This window comes from Nomia melanderi, chromosome 12 (assembly GCF_051020985.1).
Source record: "Nomia melanderi isolate GNS246 chromosome 12, iyNomMela1, whole genome shotgun sequence".
NCBI lineage: Eukaryota > Metazoa > Arthropoda > Insecta > Hymenoptera > Halictidae > Nomia > Nomia melanderi.
Window position 1 is genome coordinate 15,575,891 of NC_135010.1, and position 17,362 is coordinate 15,593,252.

Genomic DNA, 17,362 nt, shown 5'->3' on the forward strand with positions numbered 1-17,362 from the left:
GTCAGTCGGGTCGTTAGATCGCGAAAGGACAATATTTGTCGAGCACCGTCGAGGCCGAGACCGAGACTGTGGCAAAGGCGGAGGCGGAGGCGGAAGTGGAGGCGGCAGCGGAGGCGGGGTAGTTTTGCCAGCGATCGTTCGATCGTTCGATCGGCCGTAGAACCGTTCGCGCGACTCGACGGCTCTTTGCGGGGACGCGAAGCTGCGAGGCGCGATTCGTGACAAGCGGTGAGAACGAAAGCTTTGCTCTTTATTGCGCGTCGGATAATTAATTATACAGGAACTGTACAGAGGATCGGTCGATTCGAACGATTCGCGTCGCGCCGAACGCGGCCACGGCGAGGCGCGCGGCTCGAGAGACGGCGAAACGAAGCGGGTCGGCGGTCGCCTTGGCCCCGTACCATTGTCTCTTTTCGTCCGTGGCACGGTCGTCCCGCCCTCTCGAACGACTCGAACACTCGAACACTCGCGGAATCGAACCGTCTCCGTTTCCGGCGACCCGGATCCGACTCGATTCCAGTCGCTTTCGCGCGCATGCCGCGAGTTACGGCGAATCGACGCTCGCGAGATTGCGGAGGAACAAGCGTAGGACAATGAATACCCGCCATCTTCGAAACCGGAGTTTCCGATCGTTCGACGCGCGCTCGACGCCAATTGCTCGTAATTCGATTCTATCGTTCGGAAACCTCCGTTTCGCGGCCGGTTTCCGGCGAACGCGGGGCTCGAGTTACGAAGACGCGAGCAACTTTGCGGCCGCGGTGACGTGATGCTGATGATGGTACGGCGCTTCTTGGCTCCCGTAGTACGTCTGCTGTTGATGCTCGCTGCTCGTCACGCCCAGTTGATGCGGATGCTGATAGTAGGAGGAATAGGGTTGCCCGACGATGCCGTCGCAACTTCTCGGTTCCGTCTTCACGGTGGCGACGCTTCCGGTCGCCAATAGAGACGTGTGTCCCAGATAGACGGGTCTGTCGGCCGAACTCGACGCTCCGCCGCTCGATTTCGCCGCGTCGATTTGATGATGCTGCTGCTGCTGCTGCTGCTGTTGTTGTTGTTGCTGCTGCTGCTGCTGTTGTTGCTGCTGTTGCTGCTGCTGCTGCTGTTGTTGTTGTTGTTGTTGCTGCTGCTGCTGCTGCTGTTGCTGCTGCTGCTGCTGCTGCTGTTGTTGCTGGCTGGTCTTCAGTTCTGCGAACCACGCGAAAAAACCGTGGTGGTTGTTTGGGACAAGGACCGCGCGGACGGAAACACGGAAACGGAGGAATCGATAAGGCGGACGGCCAGTCTTACCCGTGGAAGGAGAGGAGGCCGTCGAGACGACGGCGGCCGTCTCGTGGTCCCCGGTGGAGGTTCTGACGTTCGGTTCCGGCGTCTTTTTCGGCTTCCGTTTCCTCGTCTGTATTCCGTCCTTCCGCATGGCCAGCGGTCTGTTTACCCCGTGAAGTTTGAAGTAGAGGCCGCAAGCGTTGCAAACCGGCTCGCCTTCGTTGTTGCGCCTCCACAGGGTGGTGGTTCTGGTCCCGCAGTTCGTGCAGCAGAGTCCCAGCCGCCTGGTCGCGGTCTGAAAGACGAACTTCCGTACGAGCGATCGATCTCGGGAACGATCTCGCGAACGATTCGCGGCTCGCGAGCTTTCCACTTACCAGTCTCTTCGAGGGTTTGATCAGCGGTCTGTTCATTCCGTTCATTTTGTGATAGAGTCCGCACGCGTTGCACAGGTAATGCCCGGTCCCGTCCCTTCTCCACAGCGGCGTCGATATGGCGCCGCAGTTGACGCACTCGCGACCCTCGCCGAATTGAAAGTCCATCGCGGTGTCTGAAACAAATCGAAAACGCGTCGAGTCGCGAGCATTCGCGACGAGCAACGCCGGCCGACCGACCGACCGACCGACCGACCGACCGACCGACCGACCGACCGACCAAACGACCGACCACTCGACCGCGAGAGTTCCTTTCAAAGACGCCGCTATCGCTTATCCGTTGCAGATGGCCCACCGTGTGGCGGTGGCGTTCGTCGACCAGGAAAGGAGCTTTTTTTATCGTCCAGCTACGGCGGCAGCTTTTCCTCCGCGCTCCACGCATCGCGGTCTGGTTAATGTCTCGCGCGAGCCGCGCCATTCGCCCCTGTGTTCGATCTCCTCGATAGCGGAAACGATCGGAATCGAAAGGCGCGACTGGCCCGCTAGCCGACAACGCGACGCGTCGAACCCGGAAATTCGACGAATCAGTCCCAGCGGATACTCCTCTTTCCTCGTGGATTTCTTTAAGGGTGGAAGACTCGCGACGGGTTCGAAGCGTTCCAGACGCGTCGCGTTTCCGAGTGCAGGATACGCGCGAGTGTACCGGCGATAGCAGTCGGCCGGTGGGCGTCTCGTCGTCGAACTTTCGAAGAAACCGTGGATACGAACCGTAGGGCGATGCGCGCTGGAACCCGGCTCCGTCGTAGGCACGCCACGAAGACATCATGGCGACGTTTTGGGCGTAAAAGGGTGCGGCCGCGGCCGCGGCGAGGCTCGAGTGCGGGTGGCCGGAGTGCGGGTGCGCCGCGTGCGGGTGCGCGTGTCCGGAATGGGGGCCCATGGCGGCGGCTGCGGCTGCGGCCGCGGCCGCGGACGCGGATCCGCTCGCGTGCCCGGCGAGCGCGTGGTGAGCCGCGTACGTTTCCACTCCATGCTGCCAGGAGGCCGCCGTCTTCTCCCTTTCGAACAGACGACCGGTCGAGCACCGTTACGGCGTTGCGTGTGCGGAACCGCGGGTCCGTCGCGGCGCGGGACAACTTACCAGGCGGGCGAGCCGGAGCCGGGGAACGAGTGGTACTGGGCCGCCGCAGCCGCGGCCGCCGCCGCCGTCGCTGCCGACGGAATGGTTGGCCGCGAGGAGGGCACGTAGACGGGCGCCTGGAGCTGCTGGCCGTGCTGTTGCTGCTGTTGCTGCGACTGCTGCTGGTAGTCGGAACTGGCGCCACCGTACCCACCGCTTCCGCCCCCGTGGAACATTCTCCCCGAGAGTTAAAACCGCGGCATCTGCGCCAACAACAGAGGTTACGCGACCGTCGTCGATTTCTCCTTCGGGACAGCGGAATCGTCCTTTTCCCCCCTTCGGTCACTCGCGTCTGCGAATCGCATCGGCTCGAAGACGGACCGACCCGGTTCGCGATCCGATTCGCGCTCGCCTTCGCGTCGCTGTCCCCGTATTCGTGCGTGTTCGCGTATATTCGCGCGTCCGTACGCTCGCATTTGGTGTATCGGTATGATTCGTGTATTCGCGTCCAGTCGACTCGGTTCTCGGAAACCGCTCGAACGAGGGAGAAAGGCTCGCGATCCGTCGGCGGAAAGGGCGCGAGCAAACGACAGAGAACAGAGAGACGGGAGTGGACGGAACGGGCAACGGTGAACCGACAAAGAGGGAAAAAGAGCGAGACAGAGCGCGCAGCCGCGTCTCCACCTTCGAGGCGCGACTCGGATCCGAGCGTAGAATCGGAGATACGGGATAGCGGCCATTGCGGCCACGAATAAGATCCGTGTAGGCGGGACCAAAACTCTGCCGCTGCCGCGGACAACCGCGTCTCTGGCTGCGGTGCCGCGGTTCCCGTGGTTCCCGCCATCCCCGTCCGGCTGGTTTCGAGCCGACGGATCGATTCCGCTCCCGGTCCCGCGTTCCCGTCCGTCCCCGAGCGTTTCCGCGTCCGCCGAGGCCCGCCGCGCTTCGCCCCCGAACGCAGGGAAACTCTGATGTCGCGTCGCGGACGGCGGCCGACCGACGGCGGTTCGCGGAGCGAAGGATTCGAACGACGCGCGACCGCGGAGAGACGAGTTCTCGAATAGAAACCGGTTGGAAGAGTAATCGTGTTTCGCCGTTGGAACGGCGGCGCCGAAACGAGACGGACGTTTGGCGCCAGCCAGGCACCTCTGCACGCGCACCGTCGTTTCGTCGCTCGGTCGCGACCTCTTCCGCGCCATCCGTCCTCGTTCGAGTCGGCGGACGCCGAGCGGATTTCCAGAGTCTCCGATATCCGACGGTCGTCGAACCGAGAGAGACGGCTAGGACACGCTCCGCTTCGATAGCCGAAACCTATTCCCAATAGGGGAATCACTAATGGAAATAACGTTCTCGGTATTTCGTCGCTTTTTTTCCTCGCCTCGACCGATCTCTCTCTCCCTCGTACAGGTTCGGCCGGCTTCGAACACGGCGACACGAGCGGTGTCGAGAGCCGTGAGCCGTGAGTCGCGAGGCGGGAGACGGGCTCTGTGTAGCGACCGGCGACCGGCGACCGGCGAGGGGCGAGGGCCGAGGGACGAGGGACGAGAGACGAGACGAAACAAGAGTACCGATTCTCTACGAGTCTAATTAATTGCTTGGAACGTCTACCGGTTTCGTTCGAAACTGGCCCGAACGAGTCTCTTTCGGTCTTTTACGAGGCGCTTCCCGTCCTCGTGCTTTCGGGAGTTTCGCTCCGAAGGGACTCGCGCCGCTTCTTTCGAAAGAGGGAAAGCATTTCGATCGACGGTTAAAGCGCGCCGATGGTGTCGGAGTCGGGCGATCGCTCGATTCCGAGGCGCCACGGCGCCGACCGCGTAGAAGGGTTTCCTTGTAGGCTCGCTCGAGCGACGCGCACACACGTCGGCCGGCACGCACACAACGCGACGCGTGCGACCCGACGCGACGCGACGCGACGAAGCATCGGTGCACCGGTGCACCGGTGCACCGGTGCACCCGGTCGACCGGCGGAACGGCGAAACGCCGGTTCTTCTCCTTTCGACGGCCGACTCCGTGTTCCAGGTTCGCGAGGCTGGTCGCGACGGCACCGAAATCGATGGGAAAATCGGCTGAGCGAAGCGCGTCGCGAGGCCGCTCCGCGCGGCCGGATCGGAGCTGCGAAGCGAGGGGAAGGGAAACCGAGTCTCGACGAGGATACCGAAAACAGGTAGAGGAAGGACTCGCGGACAGGAAGAATCGCCGGATCGGTTTCTGCGCCGAGGCTCCTTTCCGCCTGTAACTCGATACCGAAGATGCAAACGAGAGATAAGATTCCTCGGAAATTGCGGGCCGGTCCAGTTTCGGCACGCGCCTCACGATCCTCTCGCGCCCCGCGCGCCCCTTTCACCGTTCCGCCGGGAGCCCGACGACGCTGGGTCGCGCGCGCCGGTGCTCGTCGGGCCCTGCGGTTTTCTTCGTTTAGCTGGAAACCGAAAATCTTGGCGAATCGAGCTTCCTCGGGAAGCGCTGGACGAATACGGGGCCAACGAAGAGGAACCGACGGAAGACGAGTCGCGCGACCAGAAAGCTCCGTTGCCGACTATTTTCTCGACCCGACGAGCACTCGACGGACGTCTCGGAAACGTTCGGTGTCAAAGTCTGTCGGCCAAGTATATACTGGGTGCACGCTTCGAACGGTTTATTGCCTTTTTATCGCGAATCTCTGCGCGAGCGTCCACGTTTCGACGCAAACGACGCGTCATCGATATTTCTTTCGAGCACTCTTTCGAGCACGGTTCTATCGGGCGAACCTTTCGGATTCCGATCCGCAATTCCATGTAATCGACGCTAATGAATCGAACGAGGCTTGCCGTATAATCGGATATCGTCGTAGATCCGTCGCAAGATCGCGTTCCCGTATTTTGTCGTCGAAACTGCGCGCAAAGCTGTTTTCCATTTCGCCCGGCCGGATCGGGCAAATAGCCGAGCGAGCGACGCCAGGAAAGAAAAGAGAAAGGAGGACGAACGCTCGTAGCTGCGCGCGGCAGACGTTTCAGCTACTCCTCGCATCGACCGCCACGTGGAAATTTTCGCGAGCGAGAGGCGAGAGATCGCGGGTCCAAAGGTGACGTTCGCGCGAACGATCCCGCGAGAAGAGGAGCTACCCTCGCCGCTTGCCGTCCCGCGGCAAGCGAACAGGGCTGGACGGCGAGATTTCGAGATCGCGAGGCCGATACAGGCGGAGGGAAACGCGCGCGACATCTTATCGGGCAATTATTATTCACCGGTACACGGGTACTCGGCTACTCGGGTACATACTCGGGAACTCGAACTCGAACTCGAGTACTCGGGGTTCGGTAGGTAGTGCACCGGGCAACGTTCCGACTCGAAACCAGTCCACTGAGTTCTCGCGGCGAGTCTCCGCGCGGCCGTACCAAACGAGATCTCAATCGCGCATACGGAATAACGCGGCGAGCTCGTAAGTATCGCAACCGACGACCGTACGCGCATCCGTATGCATCCGTATGCATCCGCTCGCGTCGGTATGGGTCCGCGCGCGCGCGCTCGCTGCACACGCCTCGCCGTCTTCCTCCGTTCTTCGCGATTCGAGGCGCGATTCGAGTCGCGCGGTTCGACTCGAGGTTCGATTAGGTCGAATCCGGCCTCGGGTTTTCCTCCTCTCGACCCGCGCTCGTTCCCACGCGGAGCATTCGATCGCGGGATCTCGAGAGATCGCGTTGTTCGATTTATCCGGAAAATCGACAAAATAGGATGCGTGAAAAACGAGCGCGATCCGTGACACCCGGTTTGCCTACTTACGCCTACTCCGAGCGACCGGAACGGCCGCTCGCGACCGAGAACGGCGAACCGCGCCGCCGAGGAAAAGAAAGAGGGGAAAAGCGAAACGAGTCGCGTAGAGTCATCGGTGTCGGCCGACACCCAGCCGAATAACGGAAACCGAAATGGAAATCGAAATCGAAATCGAGTCTGGACGAATTCGCGCGGCACCCGAGAAAACGGAAGACGACGCGCCGAGGTTGCCCAACCGCGTTCGGCCTCTCCGCGGAGAGAGAATGTCTATTTTTCCATCGCGTTGGACGATTTCAGCCCCGGGTACGGGCTTTCGAGGAGGTTTCGGCCATTTCGGAAGACCGTGCGCCGTCGATTACTCGCGAGAGACGAGAAATATTTGCGAATCGCGGCGCGGCTGGCCTCGCGGATTCGCGAATTTTTCCCGTCGACTTCGCGAACCGGGAAGCGAGTTCGACTCCTCTTTCCCGCGCTGCCGCTATTCACCGAGCTCCAAAGGAGATTTATGCATCCAGCCTCGAGCAGAAGCCGAGAGAAAAGCTCCCGCTCGCGGTTACGCGTATGAATACACGAGCGAGCGTGTCTGGTTCGCGCGGAGGTTCGCGCGGAGGTTCGCGCGGAGGTTCGCGCGCCGATCGACCGGCCCAACAGAATCTCGATTCTCGCGCAAAACCGCTATAACGGCCGCCGCTTCCGGTCTAGCCGCTTGGCCAGTCGTATTCTTCGTCCGAAACTTGGTCGAGGCTAGGCTAGGCGAGCCGAGATACTCGCGTATCTCGCAGACGTTTCGGAATGGGACGACGACGGTCGTTACACGATCGAGCCCGGGCCCGGACCGTCGGGCCCTCGGCTCGACTTCCGGTTTTAACGTCGAACACGACTTTCCAATAAGGTTGTCGTCGGCTGCCGCCGGCGACTTTAGCCTCGCGCGTACCTCGCTCGGGTAACTCGGCCATAGTCCAGGTATATACATGGAAGAACGCTTTCGACGCACCCCCGACCCTTTTATCTTTCCGTAGATATCTCGCGCCTGTGGTCCGCTTTCGTCCGTTTCTCCCCGGTGCGACGGACGCGTCCGACGCGGATTCTCGTGACGCGACGCGACCTGACGCGACGCGACGCAATACCGCCCGTAAAAGGTTCGACCGCCATTTTGCGCGGACCCTCCATTGCGGTTTCTCGGTTCAACCCCGAATCTATTACGGCGGAGCGGTACGGCGGGCCGGCCGACCGACTCCAACTGTCCATTATAGCGAGCCATCCCGTCATTAGTTCCCCCATCAACCCGGACCTCTTCGATAGCAGGCAGGGGGTCGTCGGTTTATGGGCTCTCCGGCTCCCATTATTCCCCCGAGCGACGGCCGCGCGCTCGACGGCGTCTCGTTGGCCGCTAATCGACAACGGACCGAGTCTCCGTCGACTAATTTCATCGCTACCCTCGAAAGCTGCGATACGCTCGCGCTCGCGCTCGCGCTCACCTTCGCGAATCGAACGCGCGGACGACCGCGGAACGAATAAAACTTTGGAATTCGATTCCTCCTTTTTCCCCCCGTTTTGGTCGAGCCATCGGCTGGCCGGCCGGCTGTCGCCACGACCGGGAATCCGCGTAATTATAATATAAACCTCGCCGCGCCTTGTCGCCTCTCGTGTCCCTCCGCGATTCCTTTTCCTGTCCACTTCCTTCGGGAACAAGGTATCCGTTGGCCGCGGCCAGCCGTTCCCAACCGTTCTCGAGAGCCCCGGCCCGCGTTCCGATTAGGCGCGAATCGAGTCCTCGCGAGTGTCGGCGAGCGGCCGTCCGAGGGACGCCGCCGTCCGCTCGCCGGATCGATTCGCGACGCGGAATCGTTCGCGGTGGGCGCGTCCGACGGAGGGAGAATCCTAAAACCCGGACGGAGAATCGCGGAAGAATCGAGGAAGCGAGGCAGAGGGACGGAGACGGAGAGAGAGTGGGCCGGCCGCGCGGTCGCGTCGCTCGTCGCGCGTCGCGCGTCGGTTGAGAAGCACGGTCGGTGTATCGGCAGGCCGTTGTCTCTATACTCCTCGCGGCCGCTCGATCAGCACCAACACGTTCGACCGATCCGATTCGATTCGCGTACGCGAGCTCGCAGACAAACGTAGGGCGCGCGCGACCAGCCGTTCGGCCGTTCGGCCGTTCGACCGAGCAGCCGAGCAGCCGGCCGGCCGGCCGGTCGATCGACCTGCTAGCCGGTCGAACGGCCGCATAATACGCTCGTACCGTGGCGTTAAACTTCCCTTAAAAGCCTTCCCCCGAGCCGATTTTTCCGGGGCCCGTTCGCCCGTCTCCCCGCCTCTGGGATCCGCGCGACGGAACGACGATCGCCTATCGAAGCCGAACGCGTTCTCGCCTGGCCGCGAGAACCGATCGGCTCCGGAACGAGCCGGCGATCGGAAATTTCGCGATTCGACGGATAAACGGCGGTGGCGAGAGAGAACCCTCGAGAGACGAGACGAGACGAGACGAGACGAGACGCGGCGAGACGCGACGCGACGCGACGCGGCGGGCCGCTCCGCGAGAGACCGGTAGCAGTCGGGGAACGTACGGGACGCGCGCGCGATCCAATTATCCGGTCGGTCTCCGAGGAGATCGCGGTCGCGGTTATCATAAATCAAGATTAACGGTCGGGAAGATTTTCGCCGTCCAACCGGTTGCGAGTTCCGATTTTTTAAGTCCGAATATCCGCGTTCGGTGCATCTCGATCGAGCAGGCGCTGCGCGTGCGCCCGCGCGACTCGCGAGCTCCGACGGAGACGAAAAAGGAGAGCGGAGCAAAAGAAAATGATCGATTAACGTCGATGCGTTAACGGGTTAAACGTATTCCCGATTACGCGATAATTCACCATTTTTTTACGGCCGAGCAAAACTGGTTCTCTCCGCGTCGGGAAAAAGGGAGAGAGACTTCCTGCTCTCCCGGATCGAACGCGATCGCCGTTTCGCGCGGATCGAACATTTTCGATAGGCGATCGTCGATCGTCGCTCGTCCTTCGTCGCTCGCGGCTCGTCTCTCGTCGCTCGTCGCTCGTCGCTCGTCGCTCGTCGCGGTGGAGCAGCGCGAGCTTCGAAGGACCGTTCCGGAGATCGTTCCACGGAGCGTTCCGAACAGCGTTCGAGAGAGCGAGCGAGCGCCCATCGTCCACCGATCTCGGATATAAACCGGTCACCGACCGGACTCGAACGAGTTACGATAAATCGTGAGTAACGGCCGACTGGAGGGATTCGCTGCCGGGTTCGCGTTAATTTTCTGTTTGTTTTCCAATTAACTTTGAGAACGCACCGTTCTGCGAGCACGCTGCCCGCGACCGTTCGTTCGTTCGTTCACTCGCGCGTGACCGTATTGCCGCGAGTTTCTTAGGATTATAATTCCGACTCGTTTCGAGGATCGGATCGCGGTTCAATAAATACGATAATTAAGATACTAGCAGGATTAAGAGCATAATATCGCGAATCGTCGCCTCGACCCCGTATCGGTTTTGACGCGTCGGTCGGCTCGCGAGGAGCGTCGCGCGCTGGGCTAGAACCCGGATCGAATTCGTACTCTCAAATAACCCCTTTCGTCGGACATTATTCTTTTAGCAAAGTCAGAAACTACCCCTAAACTCAATGGTTTCGATGGAGGAGTTATGGCGCCTTCAAAGGGTAAACGCGTATCGCGATTTATAGTCCATAGATCCAGTCGCGATAGGTCTACTTCTTTAGAGTACAAAAGAGTGCTCTTCGACGTTCTCCGTACAGCTCGATTCGAGATAACCGCGATCCGTAATGAAAATATCCGCGGTAGAAGCGTGTCGTGAATCTTCGAGATCGAAGGATTGAATTTTCCGCGAGTGTTCCGCGTCTCGGAACGCTACAAGATTGTTGCGTTCGGCACCGCGTAACGTCGTTTCCACCGCTCTAACGTTGGCGAGGCGAGGCGAGACGTGTAACGGGCGACGAGCGCGATATCGAGCGCTTCTTTCGAAACCGAGACCGAACCGGCGGTGCGGTCCCAGCCCCAGCTCCGGTTCGGGTTTAAGTTCGAGTCCGAGTCTTCGAGATCTAGATCGAAACCGGTCAAACTCCGGATCTCCGTGCGTATACCGATCGCGGTACAGGCCGCTCGCAGGAATAAATCGTCGGCGTAGCGCGAGCAAGAGGATCCTCGCGGACGGCGCGACGATACCTTTCCCTTTATCGTCCAATTAACGATAAAGATTCGTTGCGTCTATCCGAACCGGACCGGACCGGACCGGAATTGCCTGTGCCGGGCCGAGACATTACGATTATTGTACCGGCTAGATACGACCGCGATTTTATCGCTCTTCTACGATATTCTCGAATCGAGGCGATCCACGAGAGTATCCACCCCGCCGTTTCTCAACTTTGGATCGGACAGCGGCGGAAAAGCAGCGGGAAAGAGAAACAAAACGATTCTCGCGAACGAATCGCCACCGAAAGAAACGAAGCGGGACGGCCGGACGCGGGGCGAGACGGAGCGGGGCGAGGCGAAGGAAAACCGATGCTCGGTTCTAACCGTAACCGCGAGCGAGGGCAACGCGTAATCCTGTCTGGAGTTTGTCGCGTGTCAATTTTTACCGAATCCCGCCTCGATCGGTCGGCCGTGCGCTCGGCATCCTACACTCCATCGGCTTAGACCGATTTTACCGTTAATCGGGTTACGCAATCGCGGTCTATCGAACCTAGGCACGCGACGAGACGAGACGCGAGACGCGAGACGCGAGACGCGAGACGCGCCCGAAGAAAATCTGCTTTTTGCAGATGACGAGATTTCCAAAGAGCGGGCAAATGCGCGTCGCGTTCGGTCGCGTGTTCGCGATATCGTCGGTATGCGAGCCGATACGCGCTTTATCGTATCGTAATTTCCACGGACCGATCGAAACTATCGTCCGAGTGGAAAGGATGAGGAACGCGGACGACGGAGCGATGGCAGGCGGACGGCTCGGCTCTTCCGGTCGTCTCCGTCCGTTCGCGGAACGTTCCGGTCGAGGCGCGGATCGAACGATCCGGCGATCGATCGTCCGCGAGGCCGGACTCGCGGCTGGGTTTAATGGAAATTGTAATCGCCGGTTGGGGGAAACGGCATGGGCGTGCGCTGCGGCTCGCGCTCGCGTCGCTCGCGGTCGGACAGCCCCAGAAGAAGAGCGCAATTAGCGGCTGGCTATAATTTAAGTCGGCTCGATTAATGCATCCGACGCGGCGACGAGGTCGGGCCGGTCTCGGTGCTGGCAGATAGGCGAGGCGCGCTCCGCGTCGCGGCCGTGCCGAGGCAGTGCCGAGGCAGTGCCGCGCGTTTGGTCAGACCCCTCACCGGTAATTAACGCCGCGATACGTCGTCGGTAGGTTCGTTAAACCAGACTCCGATCCGCTCCGCTCAGCTCCGCTCGGCTCGACCGGCGGATTTTTAATCTGCTCCCCGTCGTTCGGTCGCCGCGCGAGACAGCCCGACGCGACTCTCGAACCGCTCGCGACTGCACCAGTGCCGGCTCGCGTCCGGCCCGATTATTCGCGGCGGATAACCGTCGCGTCGAAATCGCCTACGGTCGGAGGTGCGCTACCGGTCTACGCTCGATCCTCCGTTTCGCGTTCGTCTCGTCGTCGAGAAACGGCGACGATCTCGCGCTGTACAGTTATATCCTGGATCCAGGATGAAATCGTTGGAGCGCGCTCGCGGCCGCCCGCGAATACCAACTCCTTCGGACGGGGCGGCGGAGTAGGAGGAGGTAAAAGATCGCGCGGATCTCGGGAGTCGCTATGCAACACTCCCGAGCACTCGACTCGGCGATGTTGCTTCCAAGCTCGCGTGCGCTTGTGCGAGCGCGTGTGCGAGTGGGTGCGCGCGAGCGCGGCAACGTTCGCGCAAAGAAGGTGTTTGCATTGGCCTAGTGGCGAGGCGTTCGCAGCTTAAATTAATTACCTCGTCCTCCGACGTAACGGGTCTTTGGCCGACGCGTGCAGACTCGCCGCCTCGATCGCTCCGCGTACCATTTTATTGGATTTTACTTTGCCTTCGGACTCGGATTCGGATTCGGATTCGGATTCGAATTCCGTCTCGACGCTCTCGATCGTTGGGATCCGATCATCTCGCTCGAGATCGGTTCGCCTCGTAGAACGGCCGGCTGGTCGGTGGTGCGCGACCAAGTATCTCTCGTTTGTCAGCCAGAGTCGGACTACACCTGCTACTTTCCTCGCCGCTCGGCGGAATATCGCGAACCGCGAATCGCGAGTCGGGAATCGGGAATCGGGAATCGGGTCGCGGCGGAGGCGCTCGCCCGGACAAGGACACCACGGATTCGCGACAGAGCCGAGTCGTCCGTCGATTTTGGGGGAATCGTTCGGACACGTTCGGAGATCCAGCCGAAAACTCGCGTGATAAATTACACGACTCCTCCTATTTGTGATCTCGAACGAGCCGAGAGATCGTTTCAGATCTTATCGATTCGACGGCAGACAGCGTGGCAACGTCATTATTACGAGAACCCGTGGCGATCGTTATCGATTCGTAAAAGCATTAACGATCGTTTTACGATGCCCGATAAACACGACATTCAATAAACGCGTATCGTACCGAAAGCGAACGCCAATAAAAATATCTATCCGATACGCGAAATCGCTATTACGGTAAATTAACCGAGTCTCGCGTCCGCCGACAACACGCTCGCTTCGCGGACGTCGCGACGCGGCGCCGTTGCGCTCGGGGACCGACGGCGACCCTCGCCGCGTCCAGCTTTGCCGTTTTTCGCGTCTTTCCGCATTTTCGTTGTTCGACTGTTCGCCGTTCGCCGTTCGCTGTTCGCTGTCGGCGACGCGATTCTCGCGAAACCTTCCGACGTCGAGGCTAGTTTCGATCGCTTACCCGGCCCGCTGTTCCGAAGCGTGTCCCTCTTCGTTGCCAGAGAAAAAAAATGCCGGAGCAAAGCGCCGTGGCAACGAAGAGGGATACATCCACTTTCTCCGGGAACAAGACGAGGCGCCGGGCGACAACCAATTAGGACTAAAAACCGGACGAGCGTTCTCGTAGGATGACGCCGCCGCAGCCGCCAGAGCAGCCGCCAGAACAGCCGCCAGAACAGCCGCCAGAACAGCGGCCAGAACAGCCGCCAGAACAGCCGCCGTCGTTCCTGACGGCGCCTGCTCTGCAACGGACCGAACGGCTCGCGAGCCTACTTACGTACATACTTGCACGCGAAAGCAACGCTTTCGAGCCGACGCGCGGACCTTCTAAATCGCTAAAACCTCCAACGCCAACTTCCCGCCAGCGACAGATTTATTTCTGGATCGGGTACCCTGTAGGTTCGTCTCTGGCAGGATGCGCAAGGGTACGCGCGGTTCATCGGTTCTACCTGCAACATTTTCGGGCTCGAGAAATCGCTGCCGTTGGCCGCACGATCGTCGCGCGGTCAGCCGCGATTTCGTACAAAGATTTTCATACGAGCGGAAAGCGACGAACTTTAACTTCAAACGAATTTATCGTTTCGAGTTCGAGTGATTTGAACAATGTTTTGCAATTGAAAAATGCAGTGCGACAAACGAAAGCTCGAACGCGATACGCGCATAGATATCTCGCAAAAATTCTCGCTCGAGCTCGTAGTTTGTAGCTTTATCTCGGGGAATTTGTGAAAATTAGCTGTCACTAGGTGCAACTCTGGCCAGAAAGTTTCGACGATTCCGATAGCGGGTCGCGCCGCAGTCGGGACGAGAGCTACCAGGTATTTCTAATGTAACAGGACAACTGATTCCAACATTTTAACTATATTTATACGGAATTGTATTATTATTTCTAACGTTCGTAATAAATTTCCAAGCGTTGATCGGTAGTTTTCAATAGGATCCGCGATCGGCGATCCAGAAAACATTGCAATATTCGTTTCTCACCGGTGCCGACAACTTCCTCGTACATACATCCGCCATGTTCGAATCACCATTTTGTTTATAACGAATTTCAAGTTCAGATTCGTAATCGAACGATCCCCGAGTACGGAGGAATTTGAGCTCGATCGAAGCACGGTTCGAGGTGTCGGTTAGGCTTTTGGCCATTTCGGAGCGGTGCGCGAGGATGCCTCTCGCGTCCGTCGCTCTTCCCATTCGTCCGTTTCGATCGGCAAAAACGGCGTCCCTCGCGAGTAATCGTCGCGTTCCCTCGACGCGTCGTCCAGAACCGGAACTCGAGCGTATCGGGTGGAGCGCGATACGTTATCGCGGTCGCTCGGTATCCGTCCGAAAGAGCCCGCGTTACGTCTAGCCCGTTCGAAATCGCGTTTCTTTTCCGCAATTTCTCGAAAGAGGATTCCGAGCTGGCGCCGCTTGTGCGGAACAGAGGAATCCGCGCGTTCCGTCGGTTCGGCTACCAGACGGAGCCGCAACGACGCTGGGCAAACTGCGAAACGCTCCTCTCGGGGAACGATGCCGCGGAGGACGGAATCGGCAGGAAAGGAAAGGAAGGCCGGTTTTCGCCGCGTTTTCGCCGCGTTTTCGCCGCGTTTTCGCCGCGTTTTCGTCGGTGCGATCGACAGGAAGAGGAGGAGAAGCCGAAACGATCGGAAATATTCGCTGGAAGCCGCGGACGAGCTCGCCAGGAGAAAGCGGCGCGCGTTGACCCACCATCGGCGGTCGTTAACGTTATCTGGCGTTAATTCGCATCGATAACTCGCCGAGCAGATAACGACCCGTATTCCTTCGGCGAATGGTATCGACCGGTTGTACCGGCGTTCGACGGCTACCGCTCCGTCCCGTAGATCGGGGCAAGAGAACGGAGCGTTTCCCGTCGCGCCACGGTTTCGGGACGCGTGCGAAATACTTACGCGCGATCGCTCGTCGATGCCGAGTATCCAAAGGGTCGAGAGACGGAGAGAGCAGCCGTGCACCCCGTGCTCTGGGTCTAGGAGCGAACCGTCGAATTCGAGATGCGTCGGTGCGCCTCGCGGTTTCACCGTCCGTTCACTCGCGGCCACGGTCGGGGCTTCGACTTCGGCGTTTAGCTTGGACTCGACGACGCGCCGTTAAGCGCAAACTCTGCTCGGCTGACGGTTCGTCATCGGGAGGGTCGGTCGGCGACGTGGTCGTTGCCGGGCATTCCCCTTTGTTCCCGCGGAACACTGACTCTCTCGCGTCGGTGTTCGCGAGCAGCACTGATTTCCGTCACTTCACCGTATCACCTTCGCGACGTTTGTTCGCGGTAACCGAGAGCCGTGGCGTCGGCCGTCGTAGCGGCCGTCCTATCCGCCGCCGTCGCGGACTGGGTGGTCGTCGTGGCTGGAGACGGCGGTCGCGCGACCCTCCGAGAGACAAAGGCGAGCGAAACGCGATCGACGTCGGGAATACTGTAGGCGGAGAATCGCGCGCATTCGAGGACCGACCCGCGAGGTGAACAGCGGAGCGGAGAGGAGAGGCGAACGCGAAACTCGGCGGCGCGCTGCGAGGATGCCGGGCGAACCGAGCGAAGCTACTTCTCGAGCGCGGTGCAACCGGTGACTGCGGCTTCGAAACTGCCCTGGACAGTCACCTCTCCGGCTCGGCAGGGGCCGACCGGCGGCGGCGGCGCCGCGTAGCGGGGCGAGCAGCGGGCCGCGCGGGGCGAGCGGGCCGAGCGGGCCGAGCGGGGCCCGTCGATGGAGTCGCCGGCGGAGGCGAACAGGGCCGCGGACGCGGACACGGACACGGACGCGCCGGCGACGGGAGCGGCCGGGAGCGGCCGGGAGCGGCCGGCAGCGGCCGCGGAGGCGGAGGCAAGCGAGCGAGGCGGAGGCGACGACCGAGCGGGCCGGATCCGCCGGATCGCGGCTCGCGGCGATCCTCGGAGGAGCACCGTCCGCACTCGGCTGGGACCGCTCGCGACCCACGGAACCTCGGCCGAGCGAGAGAGACGGCCGAAAACCTCCTCGGGAAGGTAGGGATGGGGACCACCGCGCGATTGGGCGTTCCGAGGCGGCGCGCCGCGCGCCACGGCTAGCCCGCGGGCGGAGCTTCGACACCCACGGCCGCAAAGGGTGCCGGCGCTCCAAGCCCCACGGCTTCGCTCCCCTCGCGATTTTCATAAAATATTTCCTTTTCGCTCCACCATGTTTGCAAGCCTCCGATCTAGCTATTTTACCGCGGCGGCATCCTCGTTGGCCTACGCTTCGGGCCCTGCGACGTTCCACCCGAAACCGTCCGAGACGATTCGCGTTCCTTTCGACCTTCGCTTTTCGATCTTGCCCAATTCCGGTAAATTCCGGAAAAATCCGGAAAATTCCAGGACGAGGAACGCGTCGCGGAACTATAGCTTCCTTCTTCGAAAGTAAAATTTTCCATTTTCCCAACGAAATTCGGGAATCCTCGGCCATTCGTTCCGAAACGCGTAGAGTAACTATCGTTGCAGTAGGATATCTTCGTAGTTCCCTAAACACACCTAAAGAAGGCTTTCGAGTTGACGAAAAACGCTCGTCTTAGAAGGATCACGCGTTTCTCTGTAAACACCGTATTTGACGCATAATATCTTCGCACAGGTAACAGTTTTCTCTAAATTCACGATGCAGCGTTAAACGGCGTTCTCCTCTTTTGCCTCCAAGTCCATGAAAAACTCATCGAAATATTCCGATTTTCACCTTGCGTTGAACGCTTTTTCGCGCACGCCTATTTTCTCTTCTCTTTCCGAGTCGCGGACGTCTACAGAGCGGAGTTGAGGAGAGTTCGCGACACACCACTATGAAATTTCCGTGAGTGTATCCTTTCGAATGTACTTGAGACGGGCATGTTAAAATCCCTTGTTTATACTTGCCAAATACGTAGAAGTAAGAATAAAAATATGCAGCAACGCGGCAACGTGACGCGCCGTACGGAGCGAACAGCTTCGTTGAGATATTTC

General features: G+C 60.0%; 1 protein-coding gene across 1 annotated transcript; it reads right to left on the minus strand.

Moving 5' to 3' along the window:
* Positions 1-715: 715 nt before the first annotated feature.
* LOC116434286 (uncharacterized) lies at positions 716-15,985 on the minus strand. Its single transcript, XM_076372684.1, has 6 exons — positions 15,321-15,985; positions 2,779-3,020; positions 2,406-2,695; positions 1,641-1,813; positions 1,288-1,558; positions 716-1,185 (listed from the first exon to the last, which is right to left on the minus strand). Exons 2-6 carry the CDS (start codon positions 2,991-2,993, stop codon positions 728-730), a joined length of 1,407 nt encoding a protein of 468 aa, XP_076228799.1. The 5' UTR covers positions 2,994-3,020; positions 15,321-15,985; the 3' UTR covers positions 716-727.
* Positions 15,986-17,362: the final 1,377 nt, after the last annotated feature.